Source organism: Rhipicephalus microplus, chromosome 5 (genome assembly GCF_043290135.1).
Source record: "Rhipicephalus microplus isolate Deutch F79 chromosome 5, USDA_Rmic, whole genome shotgun sequence".
NCBI lineage: Eukaryota > Metazoa > Arthropoda > Arachnida > Ixodida > Ixodidae > Rhipicephalus > Rhipicephalus microplus.
Window position 1 is genome coordinate 3482540 of NC_134704.1, and position 17345 is coordinate 3499884.

Below are 17345 nucleotides of genomic sequence, written 5' to 3' on the forward strand. Positions count from 1 at the left end.
GAAGAACTTAGCTACCCCGGATGCACTGCCTTTTGGCAGGGCTTTTGTCTCGGCGTAGCGGGTGAGGTAGTCGGTAGCTACCACGATCCACTTGTTTCCGAAAGCCGACGTCGGGAACGGCCCCAGTAGGTCCATACCAATCTGCTGGAAAGGTCGGCAAGGTGGATCAATTGGCTGCAGAAGTCCCGCTGGCCTTGTCGGCGGTGTATTGCGTCGCTGAAAGTCCCGGCATGTCCTCACATAACGAGTGACGTCGGTGCTAAGACGTGGCCAGTAGTACCTTTCTTGTATCCTCGCGAGCGTGCGAGAAACACCGAGGTGCCCTGCCGTCAGATCGTCGTGCAGGGCCTGCAGGAGTTCTGGTCGCAGAGCTGAAGGCACCACAAGGAGGTACTTAGCTCGAAGCGGTGAAAAGTTTTTCTTTTGTAGAAGACCGTTTCGTAGAAAGAACGACGCAAGTGTGCGCTTGAATACTTTCGGGACTTCGGCGGTCCTGCCTTCGAGGTATTCTATTAGAACCTTAAGTTCCGGGTCGGCCCGCTGTCGTTCAGCGAAGTCGTCGGTAGTTATCGTTCCCAAGAAGTAGTCGTCATCCGGGTCGTCGAATAGCGGTTGGTCGACAGGCGCACGAGAGAGACAGTCGGCGTCGGAGTGTTTTTTGCCGGACTTGTAAATGACAGTAATATCATATTCTTGAATTCTCAGGCTCCATCGTGCGAGGCGACCTGAAGGGTCCTTCAACGTGGCTAGCCAACACAAGGCGTGGTGGTCGCTCACAACTTTGAAGGGCCTGTCGTAGAGGTAGGGGTGAAATTTCGACGTAGCCCAGATGATGGCGAGGCACTCCTTTTCTGTTGTGGAATAATTTGCTTCTGCTTTGGATAGCGATCGGCTGGCGTAACTAATAATCCTTCCAAGTCCATCAGCCCTCTGCACAAGAACGGCGCCAAGACCTACGCTGCTTGCGTCAGTATGTATTTCTGTCTCGGTGAATTCGTCGAATTGGGCAAGTAACGGAGGCGTCTGGAGGCGATGTTTAAGCTCCTGGAAAGCGTGTTCCTGTGGCATTTCCCACTTGAACTCCACGTCCGCCTTGGTAAGGTTAGTGAGAGGATCGGCGATGCGGGCGAAGTTTTTCACGAACCACCTATAATAGGCGCACAGGCCCAGAAATCGGCGCACGGCTTTCTTGTCAGTGGGCGGTGGGAAGTCGGCGATGGCGGCTGTTTTCTGTGGATCGGGACGAGCTCCAGACTTGCTGATAACGTGCCCCAGAAACAAGAGCTCCACCACCACCTCCGCCAGATGTCACGGGGTCGTGACGTGGCTGAAGACAGGAGACTTCGTGTTGGGATTTAACTGTTTATTTGGGTGAACCTGTGCCCGGTAAACGGAAAGTCCAATTACAGCAGCACTCTCGCACAGATAGCAGTCTCGGACTGATAGCGGCGAACGGAGCGTCGGCCTTCGATCAACAACTGACAAGCGGCGAAGCGCGTCGACATTTATACTCTTGCCGTCGAATGTTCTAGCGTTATCACTGGCGGTGGCGTAGGTTCCAGAACAATCTGTACCGTTCGCACAGTGGGCGTGATCTTATCGAAATGATCTACTACAGTCCGGAACCTTCTCGAAAACTGCAGGCGCAGTTCGCGCTGAGAATTGTGTGGTATTTTGGGACGATAACAAAAACTTGAGAAATGGAACGTGGCAATATTTTTGTGCCTTAGGTTTATTACACTAATTTATTTGTGCACAGAAAATAATTGTTCCTGTTTCTTTTCTAGGATTCACGTTGCATCATTCTGGAACAAGTGTGGAAACTTGGACACCTTGCAACCATGGGGATTCACAGGACAGCACCTGCAGAATAATGTCTGCTATTGAAAGACAAGTACAATTCTGCACAATAAAGTCGTGTCTAAGGACATCTAAGCATTTCTTATCAGTTTTAAATGCAAAAGCAACTGGAAACAAATAGTTGAACATTAGGGCAGCCATAGCAGTAGCCCGCGTGTCAGTGCTGCTTTTCCCCAGCACTTAGAATATTGATGTTGTTTTCACACGGTGATTATCTTTCTAGTGATTACTAAGAAAAATATCAAAGTCAAGCAAGAACATGCGCTCCGCCTAAAGCTGGATCAGACAAGAAAAATGGCACGATCCAGTCCAGCAGCTTGCTAGAGGGCCAGCCAATTGCATGGTTCAGTTGGCTGAGTAGCAAGAGTGTTCTGGTTGAGGTAGTGCCTGTTAGAATGCTTTGCCTAATGACTTGCGTTATTCTCTTCTGTCCTTGTGACTCCAATTCAAGGTCATTTGTTCAAGCTATGGGAGCTTGAACAAGTGGCCTTAAGTCTAAATAAAACATTTCATACTTTCAACTTAAATTAGTCGCATGTAGAGCAGAGCACTACCTTATTTAAGCTTATTGAGATGGCCGTAGATATCCGGTATCTGTGATGCATAATGCGTATCGAAATGACATTTCTCAGTGAACATCAACTTCTTTATCTTTGCGGGAAGCAATTATAGTTTTCTTGAGGCTTTCGTGGTTTGTTTTTAGCTAGCATGTTAGAAAGCAGTACTACAGAGTGTCCAGTCAAGATGTAATAAAATTTTAGGTATAATCTTTGTTGTAAATTTAAGTAAACAAGCGTTCGAATCGCTTGTCCCCAATTGATGTCTATGGGTCTTACGACCACACCAATGGTGACTGGAAGGCACCTGACTGAAGAATAAATGCAAGTCTTTCCTACAAAAAAAAAATGGCAGCATATCCACGGAGTGAATGATGGAGAGTTGGGCGAAGCATTCCTCCGTCCATTCGTTCTTGCTTCCGTTCGTCCATGCGTCCGTCCATGCGTCCATCCGCCCGTCCGTGCGTGCGTCCATCCCTGCGTTCGTCCATGCATCCGCCCCTGCGTCCGTTCATGCGTTCATCCATGCATATGTCTGTGTGTCCGTTCGTCCATCTATTCAACACTCCAAGTACCACCATCTCGCATCTTTTCATCATATATTTCCTATATAGAAGCACCGCCATCCAGCGGACATTCCACGGACTAAACGGGAGGTGGCACACGCACACTTTCTTACGGCTTGCGCTTCGGGTCTACTTCCTACCTTTAACCACCACGAGTTCATGGTATGTATTAGTTCACAGTATTTATGGCACTGCGACCCAACGCTCGCTAAACCTTTCTAAAACCAAGGAGGTTACGCCCAGCGAGTATAACGTAGCAACCTTTTCCTGTCAGATAGTGCTCAATATACATGCCAATGGGTGCTAATGGTAAATGAGAGACAGGAGAATTCGGCTTTTACTTTCTTACGGCTTGCACTTCGTATCTACTTCCCACCTTTAACCACATCGAGTTCATTCACGGTATATACTAGTTCATTGTATTCATGGCACTGCGGCTCAACGCTCGCTAAATCTTTTTAAAACTAAGGAGGTTACACCCAGCGAAGACAGTCATGGCAGAACACGTGGAAGCCAACCAAACGACCATGTCAGATATGAAAGATGTCTTTGACACGCTCAGAAATGTAGTAGCCAATCTTAGCGAGCAGATGGGTAGGCAACAATCAAGCGTGGTGGCACTGGAAGAGCATATGACTTTGCGCATTACAAAGGTCGAAGCATATCTCTACAACACATCAAGGCCTCCTCATGCATAAAACTCACCTCTTCGGCCACCAATACTAGTGGTACCAAACCTGTCGACAGGTGCAGCATCAGGCTCTGGCCATCCATGTAATAACCATGATGGCAGCGCTACGTGAAGCATTTCGTATCTGGCAATGGAACTGTAGAGGTAACCTTAAAAAGAAGGCCACCCTACAGCAGTATATAAGGAGCAGCCAAGAAAAGCCTCATATTATATTATTGCAAGAGGCCCTTTCACCGCAAGCAACGTTGCCTGGATTCCGGCCTGTAATAGGGGACACTGAAGGGAGGGGAGTCTGCACCTTCGTATGCAACAAACTAACCCACGTAACCCACGACCTCAAGATAGAAGCAGGCCGGTTGGAACACGTCATGGTAGAGATCGTGCCAGGTACCAGCAACTGTCAGAGCATTTTCATTCTTAATATATACAGCAGTCCAAAAGAACAAAAGCAAGAATTCAAGACGGTTCTAAAGAAAGCTGTTAATAACGCCGGGGTATGTCCACTCGTCATAGCAGGTGATTTCAACGCCCCTCATCATACATGGGGTTACAAGTACAACACTGGGAAAGGAAATCGACTTTGGCGAAATGCCAGTGAACTTGATCTCACCCTAATCACAGACCCCAGCCTACCAACAAGGCTTGGTACATCTTGCTGCAGCGATTCTACTCCCGACCTTACATTTGTAAAAAAACATCAAGAAGGCCCAGTGGATGAACCTTGCTGTAGACCTAGGGAGTGACCACTGCATTCTTGCCACTACGTTCTTCACGGAGCGTAAAAAGCAGAGACAATTCCACTTCACAGACTGGGATAAGTCTGTGAAGGAAGATACGGATGGAAAGGGAACAAGATGGCACAGACAAGGCTTGGAGCAGTGGGTCAAACAGAATAAAGTGGACATCAAATCAGTCTCATCCACCATTACCACAGATTTTCCGGTTAAAAGAATGGATAGCCAGCTCGCTCATCTCCTTGAGGCAAAGCAAGCACTACTGAACCGTTGGAAGGGTCAGCGCCTGAATCGAAGACTGAAGAAGAAGATAGCTAAGGTAAACAGATCAGTCGAGGAACATTGTCGCACACTATCCAGGCAGCACTGGGACGAAATCTGCAACTCCGTCGATGGTCAGATGCGCAATGGCAAGACATGGAATATGTTAAAACATCTCCTCAACAAAAACACAACCAAAACAAATCAAAAGCATGTTATCGCTCGAATTTTGCATAAAGAGATAGGGCGCACTACAGAACAGCAAGTTGTGCAGCGGCTTTTGCATAGGTACCTCCCAGTCATAAAAGGATTGGCACCACCAAGTAGACAGTATCAGGGCACGCCCAATCCAGGTCTTGAGGGCGACTTTAACATCGAGGATATCAGAAGAGCCTTCCTTGCATGATCTCAACGGCAGGTCGGCCCCTGGCCCGGACGGTATATCAAACAAGGCCCTTCGTAACCTTGATGACGATTCAATTGACACCCTGAAGGATATGATCAATGCAGCATGGAGAGAAGACGGGGTGCCTGAGCAGTGGAAGCTGGCCAGCACGATCCTTATTCCTAAGCCAGAAAAGCCCCCCAAACTTGGACAACATGAGGCCAATATCCTTGACATCATGTATCGGCAAGGTTGCAGAACATACCATACTGCACATGATAAACAAGCACTTGGAAGATAACGACATATATACACACAATATGGTTGGATTCAGGGCAGGGCTATCCACACAAGATGCATTGAAGCTTATCAAACACCATGTCATCGACAACGAAACCAGAGACGTGAGAGCCATTCTGTGCCTAGATCTAGAAAAAGCGTTTGACAACATCCACCACTCATTCATACTTGAAGCGATTTCCAAGCTTGGTCTGGGGAAAGCCTTCTATGACTACGTATGGTCCTTTCTTACAGATCGGAAAGCCGCGATGAAAATTGCAGATATCGAGACCGCAGCAATCGAACTAGAAGCAAGGGGCACGCCGCAAGGGGCAGTGATTTCACCAATGCTGTTCAACGTTGCCATGATTGGACTGTCAAAGAAATTATCGAGCATTGAAGGATTGAAGCACAGCATCTACGCAGATGACATTACTATCTGGTGCACAGGTGGAAGCGAGGGGCAGATTGAGAGCGCCCTGAAAGAGGCGGTTGACACCGTAGAAGAGTACCTTCGTCCTTCTGGGCTCAAGTGCTCCTCGAGTAAGTCAGAACTTTTACTGTATCGGACTGCACGCCGGGGACCGAAGCCCAGGGGATGGAAGCCGTTAAACCACATGGCCATCCACCTCCGTACAAATCAAGGGGATGCCATCCAGAGGGTCGACTTCATCAAAGTCCTGGGCATGCTGACAGAGTCTAGCGGTGCCAACAGCAAATCTATAGCCAACTTAACTTGGAAAACAGACAGTGCGGTGCACCTCATACGCAGAGTGGCCAACAAAAGAAATGGGATCAAGGAAGACAACCTCAGCAGGTTGATGCATGCGTTTGTTCTAAGCCCCTTCACGTACGAGGCAGCAATGCACAACTGGTCAAGAGCAGAGTCCGAGACACTGAATGTGCTCCTCAGGAAAGTTATCAAGAAGGTCCTGGGCCTACCCATACATACCAGCACCGAGCGTCTACTAGAGCTTGGCATTCACAACACGCTCAAAGAAATAGCAGAAGCCCAAGAGAAAGCACATTTATCAAGGTTATCTACAACAAGGTCGGGGAGAATGATCCTGCAGGAGCTGGGCCAACACCCAATGGCAATCAGACGCAATTACAATTATATCCCCGACAACATCAGGGAGCATATCACAGTGTCTCCTATACCAAAAATCATGCATCCAGAATACAACATCGGAAGAAGAGTAGCGAGGGCCAGGACTATACTTTTATTTATTTATTTGTTTATTAATTATACCCTCAAGGCCATGGGCATTGAAGAGGGGAGTGGGAGTAACAAGATGTACAAAACATAGAAAAAACAGAGCATGTGTTTAAATAGAAAAAAACATAGAGAATCCTGATTATACAATATTAGCTAACGCTTGATGAAACAGGTGATTAACGCGTATGGAAACAGCATCGGCGGGAAGGCGGTTCCACTCTCGGGATGTTTTTGGAATGAAAGACTCAGCAAAATATTTAGTGTTAGATGAAGCAACTCCAACTTTATGATTATGGTCAATTCGACATGATATGTACTGAGGTTGTGAAAGCAGTTCAGCATGGAGAGAAGCATGGTAATAAACCTTATGAAATAAAGTTAGGCGAAAAATGCGACGTCGTGATGCTAAAGATGGGAGGTCAATACTACTTTTCATTGCCGTTACACTTGCCGTTCTATTGTAATTTGATAGAATGAAACGGGCTGAATTATTCTGAACAAGTTCAAGTGCGGTGAGTAAGTTGTCGTGGCAAGGATCTCATACTGGTGTTGCGTACTCTAGTTTTGATCTGATTAGTGTTTTGTATAGAAGAAGTTTTAAAGAAGACGGGGCTGAAAAAAAGTTTCGACGTAAATAACCTAGAATGCGGTTTGCCTTGTTAATAATGTATTCGATGTGTTTCGTCCAAGTTAAATTGTTGGCAATATGAATACCTAAGTACTTGTAAGAGGAAACGATTTCAAGTGGTGTATTGTTCAGGTAATATATAGGCATACAACTAGTAGTTCTCGATACACGCATTACTTCACATTTAGTGACATTAAGTTCCATTAACCATTCTTTGCACCAGTTGCTTACACTAGTTAGATCTGATTGGAGAGAGTAGGAGTCGTTGTCAGCAGTTATTCCCCGAAAAATTACGCAGTCGTCGGCAAACAAATGAACATTAGAGGATATAAGAGAAGGCAGATCGTTAATGTAAATAAGAAACAAAAGAGGTCCAAGAACAGATCCCTGGGGGACACCAGAGGAAACCTGGCTGAGTGAAGAGTTATGATTATTAGCTGAAACAAATTGCGAGCGATTTTTAAGGAAACATACAATCCACTTCATTATGGTGTCATCAAGTTGGAATTTGCTTAGTTTGTGTAGTAGCAGCTTGTGGCATACCTTGTCAAAGGCTTTGGAAAAGTCTAAATAAACACAGTCAGCTTTTGATGATTGGTCTAAAATGGGATGTAGCTTGTGAGTAAAAGATATTAACTGTGTTTCGCATGAGAGCGATTTGCGAAAACCGTGCTGTGCAGATGTAAAAAACGAATTTGATTCAAGGAAATTGACTACATGTGAGAATATGATATGTTCCAGTAATTTACAGCAGGTACTAGTTAAAGATATAGGGCGGTAATTTGCGGGGGATGTTTTTTGGCCAGATTTGAAGAGTGGAACCACCTTACCTATTTTACATTGTATGGGTAGTGTAGATGTGTCAAGTGATTGCTGGAATATTTTTGTTAAAGTAATAGAACTAAATAAACTTGTATTCTTCAAAAACTTCGAGTCTATTAAATCGTAACCTGGAGAAGAATGGTATTTATGTCCAGCAATCAACTTAGCCACACCTGGCGCTTCGATACAGATGGAGGACATTACAGGAAAATGATATGTCTGCACGCTAGGAGCATTAATTGTGGAAGGAACAGAAAAGTTTTTCGTGAATGTATCATTGAGCACAGCCGCACAATCACTCAAGGAAATGGAATTGCCCGATGCGTCTTCTAAGTAAATACTGTTATCATGTGGTGGATTTATGACTTTCCAAAACTTTCTAACGTTATTATTAAGCATGGATGGCAAGGTTTGGGATAAAAATGAAGATTTAGCAGCTTTTAGTGCAGATATGTAAGCGTTCAATGCTAATCTGTAAGCTTCCCATCGGGAATCAGTTGGCGATTTCCTGGCAGAACGATAAAGGCGCTTCGTACAGTTAGACAGCCTTTTCAAGTGGGCGTTGTACCACGGGGCGCGATGATTATACGTGATAGTGCGTTTCGGTATGAATTTTTCTGTTAGATCGTAAAATTTACATGCAAATATATCCCAGTTTGTTTGAACAGAATGATCATTGAAGTTTGCCAAAAAGTATCAAGAAAGATGGATAACTCGTGATTAATAGCCTGAAAGTTCGCCTTTTTGTAGTCACGAATTACTTCTTGTTGTTTGAAACTTTTGGGAATTATGCATTAAAAGAAAAACTGAGAAGAGAATGATCGCTGATTCCGGGCAAGTACGTTATGTTGGAAGTAAAATCGGGCCGCGTAGTTAAAATTAAGTCAAGAGTGTTGGCTGCGTGAGATGATATTCTAGTTGAATGATCTACTAATTGCGTTAAAGAAAAGATAGAGCAAAAGTTAAAAAACTCAGAAGCTTTTGTCGAAAAAGGAGAAATGGAAGCTGGTTGTGTAGTCCAATTTATGTTCGGAAAGTTAAAGTCGCCGAGTGAAAATAAGGGATAACTGGGGAAACGTGTTACGATGTGGTTCATAACGTCGTGGAGTTCGTTAACAAATGTTGAGGACGACGAAGGGGAACGATAGCATGCGCCTAGGACGATTTTTTGATGGCCAATAGTGAGCAAAGCCCAGATAGTTTCAAGAGTGGTGGTAATATGTATGCAAGAAGAAGATATGTTTTTGGATATCGCTAACAGAACACCGCCACCCCGATGCGCAGTTCGATCACAACAATAAATTGCAAAATGACTCGCTTGATTAAAAATTTCTGAGTCCTGCACATACGCACGGAGCCACGTTTCGGTTAGCACAATTATTTGTGCATCGCAGGTATCTATTGCGGAAGATAAAGAATCATATTTGTTAAGAAGGCTTCTTATGTTCGTGAACAGAACGGAGATCCTTGGGTTAGATTTAGGGCCACTACCCCTCGCGCGTTCCTAGGAAGGGACACGTGCCTGGATGTTACTTTCGAAACCTTGACTAGGCCGTTCTACTTCAACAACCTGTCCAGCGTTAGTATCAAACATGTAGCATTTTTTGTTAACATATAGCTTGTTGTAACGTAAGTTAAATTGGGGGGATTCTGGCAGATTTTTTGCGAAATCAGTGAGCTTTTTTTCGGATGATGCGCGTAGCGAGCGAGAAGTCTTCGCTAATGCCTATGTTTTTTATTTTAAATTGGGAGCGTGCAGACAATATTTTATCTTTAGTTTTGATGTCGCTAAACTTTACAATGATGGGACGGCATCGGTTTTGCGAAAATGAGCCTAGTCGGTGTGCGCGATGAATCGAGCTTGGCGAAAATGACCCTATGAGGGACGTAATTTCAGTGACCACCTTTGCTTCAGTTTCTTCCCAAGATTCTTTGACATCTGGAAACCCATGAAAAATTAAATTGTCACGTCGAGACCTATCTTCAAGCTCGTCCAGGCGAGCCTGTAACAAGCTGTTTTGAGCAGTAGTTTCTGATACCTTACTACGCATGCTTGATAGCTCACTTTTGAAGTTTTCGACAATCTTGGATTTGTTTTCTAGTTCATCTAGTCTTTTTAGTATTCCGGTTACTTTCATCTCGACGTCCTTTTGACCGTTTTTTATGGTTTTTACGTCAGCAGCTAGATCAGCGTAATTCTTCGAACTTTGAACAGAACGCACATGAACGTCTTTAAGGAGCTGAAATAGCACACTCATTTGTTCAGCGGGGTTCTCGGGTAGCGTTTCAAGTTGCAATAGCGCTTCAGAACGCGTTGTTGGCCCAGGATTAGCTTCAATATCCCCGCAACACAATAATAGGAAGGCAGTAGAAAAGCAGTCACAAATGGTATCAAACAAAACCCGTGGGCACGGGAACAGCAAAAGGCAGGTATTATTCAATTTTTTAGCATAAAGAGAATATTTTCTACACACCTGCATTGGAAAAACACGCAGATCAGGCATCATGTTTGATGCGCTGCTCCCGTGCCAACTGAGGAACAGGTTGGTCCGCAAGCTGCTTTTGTGGTTTTCGGGGAGCGATGTCATTGTCGATGCTCTTGGTAGATGATGGTCGAGCTTCGCCGATGAAGTTGCATTGAAGAATATGCCACTGCTTGTGGTTTTGACGCCAGAAGAATGCACCTGCCAGAGCAGATGCGAACACGCCGAGTCAGAAGAGACAGCTGGTAGCCAGACCACCAACAGCGCAAGCGCAGCCTGCATTGGAAAAACACGCAGATCAGGCATCATGCTTGATGCGCTGCTCCCGTGCCCACTGAGGAACAGGTTGGTCCGCAAGCTGATTTTGTGGTTTTCGGGGAGCGATGTCATTGTCGATGCTGTTGGTAGATGATGGTCGAGCTTCGCCGATGAGGTTGCATTGAAGAATATGCCACTGCTTGTGGTTTTGACGCCAGAAGAATGCACCTGCCGGAGCAGATGCGAACACGCCGAGTCAGAAGAGACAGCCGGTAGCCAGACCACCAACAGCGCAAGCGCAGCCTGCATTGGAAAAACACGCAGATCAGGCATCATGATTGATGCGCTGCTCCCATGCCCACTCTACTTCGTCAAGTCTCAAACGAGAAACGAGGGGTCGTATTTGTTGACGCGGCTTCCTACGCCCATGATAAAGCGTTTGTGGCAGTGGTGGTCGATGGGGCTGGCCATGTCGTCAACTCAGCGACGGTCAGGACGAAAGACCCAATCATTGCGGAACAGGTGGCCATCGCCTTAGCACTCAAGATGGATAACATTGAAGTCGTCTGCAGTGATTCCATGGCAGCACTACGGGCGTTCGCCAAGGGAACGGTCTCTGAACAAACGCTGAGAATACTGCAAGGTAAGAACATAACGCATCATCTTCTGAGTTGGTTGCCAGCTCACCTTGGACAAATCAACTATTCCCCTCCCAATCTCTATGAAGCAGCACACGAGGCGGCGCGAGACCTCTCCAACCGCGCCTCCCCGGGGATGCGTTCTACCGGTGAAGGGGATGACCGGGAAATTCTTACAACATATAACGAGCTCACTAAACATTTCTACCTGTTTAGAAGGATTTTTCCTCCACCTCACAAAAATCTAACTCGGCCCCAAGCACTTACTTTACGGCTTTTGCAAACGCGGATGTACCCAACTTTGATAATGTTACACATCATGTACCCTGACCTATACCCAAGTAATCTTTGTCCACATTGTGGGGAAATAGCTTCGTTAGAACATATGCTCTGGCAGTGCACCAAATTCGCTCATTTATCGAACATCGCCTCTGCCAGATGGGAGGCGGCAATCCGCAGCTCGTCCTTGGCAGATCAGCTCTGGGCTGTCCACCAAGCCCGCGAGGCGGCTGAGGAGCTTGGCATCTCAGTCCCCACATGGGAGCTGCCCGCAACACAGTGATCTGTGTTTTGGAGGACCAAATAAAAGTTTATCCAATCCAATACACCCAGCGAGTATAACGTAGCAACCCTATTTTGTCAGATAGTGCTCATTGTACATGCCAAAAGCTGCTAATGAGGATCGCAGCGTGCGCGTTAACTAAAAGCCGAATGCTCCTGTCTCTCATTTTCTATTAACAGCTACTGGTATGTACATTGAGCATTGTTTTTATTGTTCAACAACGCACAGAAGAAATCTCTCACCGGCACCACCTTGAAAGTCAGAATGTTATACTTGTTACATACTACAATGGCTACGAGGGACAAACGGGTGCCGCTATAAAAAGCTTCGCCCCTAAAAATGCTGCTGATTTCTCACATTTTGATGATTCAGAATTTATTGGCAGTGATGCCTACAATGGCAGTCATGTGGAGCGTAATAGTGAGGAAAGCAATGGCCAACAAAACGCTTCAAATGGCACAATGCCTGAAACAAGGGGTCCAGTAAAGTGGAGGAGGAGAGCGTCAAAATATTATGCATTGTCAAGTGGAAAGGCAGTATGGTCGAATGACAGAAGGGAGAAGGTGAATGGTTGCTAAGTGTAACAGGATTATGAACGAGGTCGACTTCAGCAGCCGCTTTGTGTCCATTTACTGAATGCAAGAAACAACACTATTTGAATGTTCGCTCAGTTTTTGTATATAACATTCATGCTCTAAAGAGTGAATGAAATATAAGAACAAGCTATGGTTTCGAAAACTAAAGCTGACCTAACTCAGAGTTCGAAACGAACAGGGCAACATGTCAAACTAAAGCGACAGCCGCTTTGTCTGATGGACAATGTAGAAGAAGAGGTAACGAAACGAAAACTAAAGCAAGGAAATTCTGACCGGCCGACAGAAACGCAACATCACTCTGTCACCACCCGACAATGTGAGACGTAACATTTGAGGAAAGTTTCTTGCGAACCCTAAGCTTTGATGAAGTAGGAAAAGCAGAAAAATAGAGTATGGATATATATCTAGAGCGAATTTTTTTGAAAATGTGTTTTCTGTAGCCTCCACAAGAGAAACTGCTGTGAGTGCTTCCACACCTGTTAGTATCCAGCTCATTTAGGGACAGCCATGTTTTGTCAGTTCTTTTTTTGTTCTTGATCTGAATTATTTGTTTCTCTTTTGCTGCATGCTAAAGACCTAAATAAAAAAGTTACAAATAAACTGACCAGCAATTTTGTTTTAGGGTCTCAGGATGCTATTGTTCTTATGCAGGGTAACTAGTTGTCATCATTTAGAACTCTAAATAGCACATGTTTTTTGCTTGGCATACGCTGTACTTGCATTGGTACATACTTGTTGACCTTGACCCACAGTGATCAAGACCAGCGTTAGTTACATAATGAATGTGGCAATCACTTGTTTTACATTAACATCTTGAAAGGTCATCTAGAGGGCAAGAAGTTATCCCATGACAGCAACTTCCTTTTAAAGAATGACATTTATGATTACATTGAGCTAAACAGCAGAATTCTTATGTGTAAGCCTGCATGATGTCAATAGTTTCTGATCTGATTTGATCCCGTTTAGAGTTTAGAAGTGATCCCACGACAGCAACTTCCTTTTAAAAAATGACATTGATGATGAAATTGAGCTAAACAGCATAACTCTTATGTGGAGCTGCATGATGTCAGTTGTTTCTGATCTGATTTGTTCCCGTTTGGAGTTTAAATAAAGAAGCAATGCTGTGGTGAGTAAGGCGGTTTACTCAATGGGCCCAGGTCATCGGACGCACTCAAGACAACCCGATAACACGAAGACATTCTGTATATTGGACGAGGACAAGAACACACACGATGAAACCTCACAAAGAACATCAGGACGATGCGAGGTTAAAGAAAGTCTACTGGCAAGTTCCTGTCCACGCGAGACGTAAGACTACACCTTAACACTCAACGCGCCACCAAGTTTTCAAGACGACACTCTCGCGCACCGTCAGTCATTGCGGTGACCTGAAGCTCTCGCGTCGTCCAGAGGCGGCGTGCCTCGTGCTTGCGCAGTCCGTACCGAGGCGGGGCCCGGCCTAGAAGAGAATCGCCAGGGGCATCCCAGTACGGTGGTCCACGCCTGGATTTGCCTGTACTCACACCGAGAACAGCGTACCGACGGCTGCCGCGAACAGACCCGCGACAGCGTCTCTCTCCGTGGCCAGAACAGCAGCTGGCCGTGAAGGACGTTGCTTCAGACCGACCCGGGGGTAAGGTGGGGCGATGCCCAGTCCAGAACGCACCCAAGGACTTCAATGCCGAGACGAAGCCCGGACACGGAGGGTCAGAACGAGCAGTCGGGGCGTGGCCCGAACTTGTTTATGCGCTCTGCTCCCTGGGGTTAGCCGAGCTGTCCCCGTGGCTCGGGAGCTTTTCACGAAGTACGCACACGAGCACGCGCATAGGCGAGCTTCATCGTTTCACCGCTATCACCATCATGGTGATTCCCGCGCACTCTGAAATGCTCAATCGGCCCCGCACACCGATCTTCTACGTCAGAGCACGACGCACACTCTCCAGGGCAAGGTTTTTCACAACAAATGCACAACTCAGATGGGCAGCACCACATAACACATGGAGAACAAGTAAACAGAAAAAACACTTTCTACCCTCCTCCATGAAGTGAACAAAATGGGCGAAGCACAAACCATTCGATATTTTCGCTTGACCGCCATAGAAATAATAGTGTGTGTGAGCTACGTTACGATCTCGAATTTTAATCGGGTAAATTTTTTTATTTGTGCCACTTCGCTATCTTCCCTATGAATGCCTGACCTCCGAGATCAGAAATGTGCAAGTTAGCAAGAGTGTACTGACGTAATTTCTGCACCTCCGCGCCATGAATGAACAAAAAAAGAGGACAACGAGTTTAAACAGTGTTAATGACAAACACAGAAAGCCAATATACGCGATAAAATTAAGGCAATGTCACAAAAATGTCGGTACAAATAGCGTTGTCCAGCATTGGCGGCTACGTTTGCAAGTCCGGCAACTAGTCAGTCATCGCCGCACAGGCCACGTTATGTTGACGCACGGAGGAAGGAAAGGTAAGGAGAGGCCCTGACGTCACTCGTTGTGAAGCCGCGATGAAGCCGGAAATCGGCCATAATGACTAGGCAAATTCTCTTCTCTTGTTTACATATGAATGCGAAGCAGAAGGCGCGACTCCCTCTCCGGCTCGGAAAGCACGTGGGCTGCGCAGTGCGTGTGTCGTGACGATCCGAAACTAATGAAACTGGGCTCATCACTCTGAGCCAGCGGGACACCTTCAGCGAAATCGCTTCATCCGAGTAATAACAGGGAGTAACAGCTCGCCGACAACGAAGCAACTACGAGAGAACGCGCGCTAGATGCACTGACAACGGCGAGTGCTTTCACGTCATTAATTCAGCAACTGTACAGACAACACGATCGTGCGCCTCTACGGTTGCATTCCGCCACGCGGCCGACGCAGCGTCCTGCCACTGTGTCCGTGTTCCGCGTGAAAATCACCGGCGTCAGCATTCTGCGACCGTGGTGACTGAGCACGGTGCTAGTGACAGTTGAACGTGGTTGCTGTTACGTTGAGATTACATGCAGTGCTGCTGGAGAGTGTACCAAGCGGAACAGAAAAGGTATTTTAATACGCACATGCAAGTTGTTACTGTACACACACAACACGAAACTACGTATGTGCACATGGTCCTCACGGCGTCTTGCTGGGCTCAACAGCGCCATCCGTTGTCACAAGCAGGAGCACTGCTCAACCGTCACTGACCTGCAAGGCGTTCGTCGTCATTCAGCTTCGTCATGGTGCCCAACGCAATTTCGCTGAACACTAACTGCTTCATCCGCGTCATCCGCCGCACGACACATGGATATGCACTTGTTCTACGCACTGTTGAAAACCCGTGATGGACAAAGGGATTTGTAAACGTTGCTAAGAGTAATGTAACAGCCAGACGAACACTGCGTAACCAATAACGCGGCGCAGAGCACAGATATTGTCCGCCACGGCTCAGCACGAGACCTGGGGAAGCACACAATCCGCCGCCAGCCGCGGCCGCTCACTGCTAGACCAGCTCCACTGCGCAACACGTAACCATAGCGACGCCGCCATTGTGCCTAGTGAATATGGCCGCCATGATGTCATTTCCGCCACATTTTTTACGCCCTGCGCCGGCTGGGCATGCCCTCTCCGTACCTTTTTCCTTCCTCCGTGTGTTGACGTCTATGTATTTCACGCCTCTCTCTGTTTACACGTGCTTGTGGACCGAGCGGTAATTACGATCGCATTTACGTAAATAACGAGCATGTTTTTATTAATTTCTGCCATGTTTGTTGTTCAGGACTATGTTATGCAACTGCCAACGTTTTTTGAAATACATTACGCTTGCCTTATGCGATCCTGCGCGGCATCACCGTCGACAGCGTGTGGTACGTAAGCAGTGTTTATATATGTGTGTATACTTTGTGAACGATCAGTTCATCATTATGCCAGTCATATCATCGCTGTTGGATCGCTTCAGCCATTCGGAGGTTTCGTTAAGGCAGCTTGACAAAGTGAATCGGTACCGTTTTCGTACGAAAAAAGAAAACGAGGTCACAAAGTATAATTTACCGGTGGGAAACGTGGAATTGAGTCTGGATTCCCGAATGGCGCAAGTTTTCGAAGTGGTTCAGGGATCCACAGTGAGATACTTGCGATCGAAATAAACAAAACTACACGCGACGAAGCTTCACAAAGGACAAATTGTTCGCAGCGTACATATGTTCACGATTTTGTTTGAAAAATTGAGTAAGTATCGGCGCTGCGTGCGGCTTCCTCCTTACATGCTTGAGACTCGGTGAACACGAAACCCTGAAAGCAGCATGCTTCTCTCATATCCACACCCATACGTCAGTGCAAGAACTAAAAACAAACAAATAAAAAATGGCCTCGTATCTGCATGTTACTCCGCAAATGTCGTCGAAAGACGATAGTCTTGTGTCTGGAGGCAGTAAACAAAACGTTTATTTGATGTTCCGCGCTAGAAAATTGGTGAATGGTGTTCTGGCGGCGCTACGTTAGAGTGCCTCGAGCGTGCAGCGGAGGCGAACGAGTGCATCAAGTCACGTCACACGTGAGACATGAGCGCTATTTGGCAGTTATTATGTATAAGGCGATAAGTTGAAGAACGCAAGGCAACGGGCCACCACGGTGTCGTCTTAGGAAAGCATTGGAAACACCTACCGTTTCGTGCAAGCATTGCATGGCCAGCGCAGCGTTATAAAGGCCACGATCCTTAAAATGACTTCTGTATGCTTTTTAGTAAAAAATACCGATACGTAATATTGGCGTGTTGTTGTGGTGCCTCAGATATACGCAATAATTACTTTTAATTGACAATCGCACAATTATTAA

The 17345-nt window shown here is 46.2% G+C and overlaps 1 protein-coding gene across 1 annotated transcript; it reads right to left on the reverse strand.

Annotated features, from left to right (window-relative positions):
* Positions 1 to 1714: 1714 nt before the first annotated feature.
* Positions 1715 to 11091, reverse strand: LOC119173496 (uncharacterized). The gene is made up of 2 exons (XM_037424297.2): positions 10477 to 11091; positions 1715 to 1863 (listed from the first exon to the last, which is right to left on the reverse strand). Exons 1-2 carry the CDS (start codon positions 11077 to 11079, stop codon positions 1801 to 1803), a joined length of 666 nt encoding a protein of 221 aa, XP_037280194.2. The 5' UTR covers positions 11080 to 11091; the 3' UTR covers positions 1715 to 1800.
* Between the last annotated feature and the right edge of the window lie 6254 nt (positions 11092 to 17345).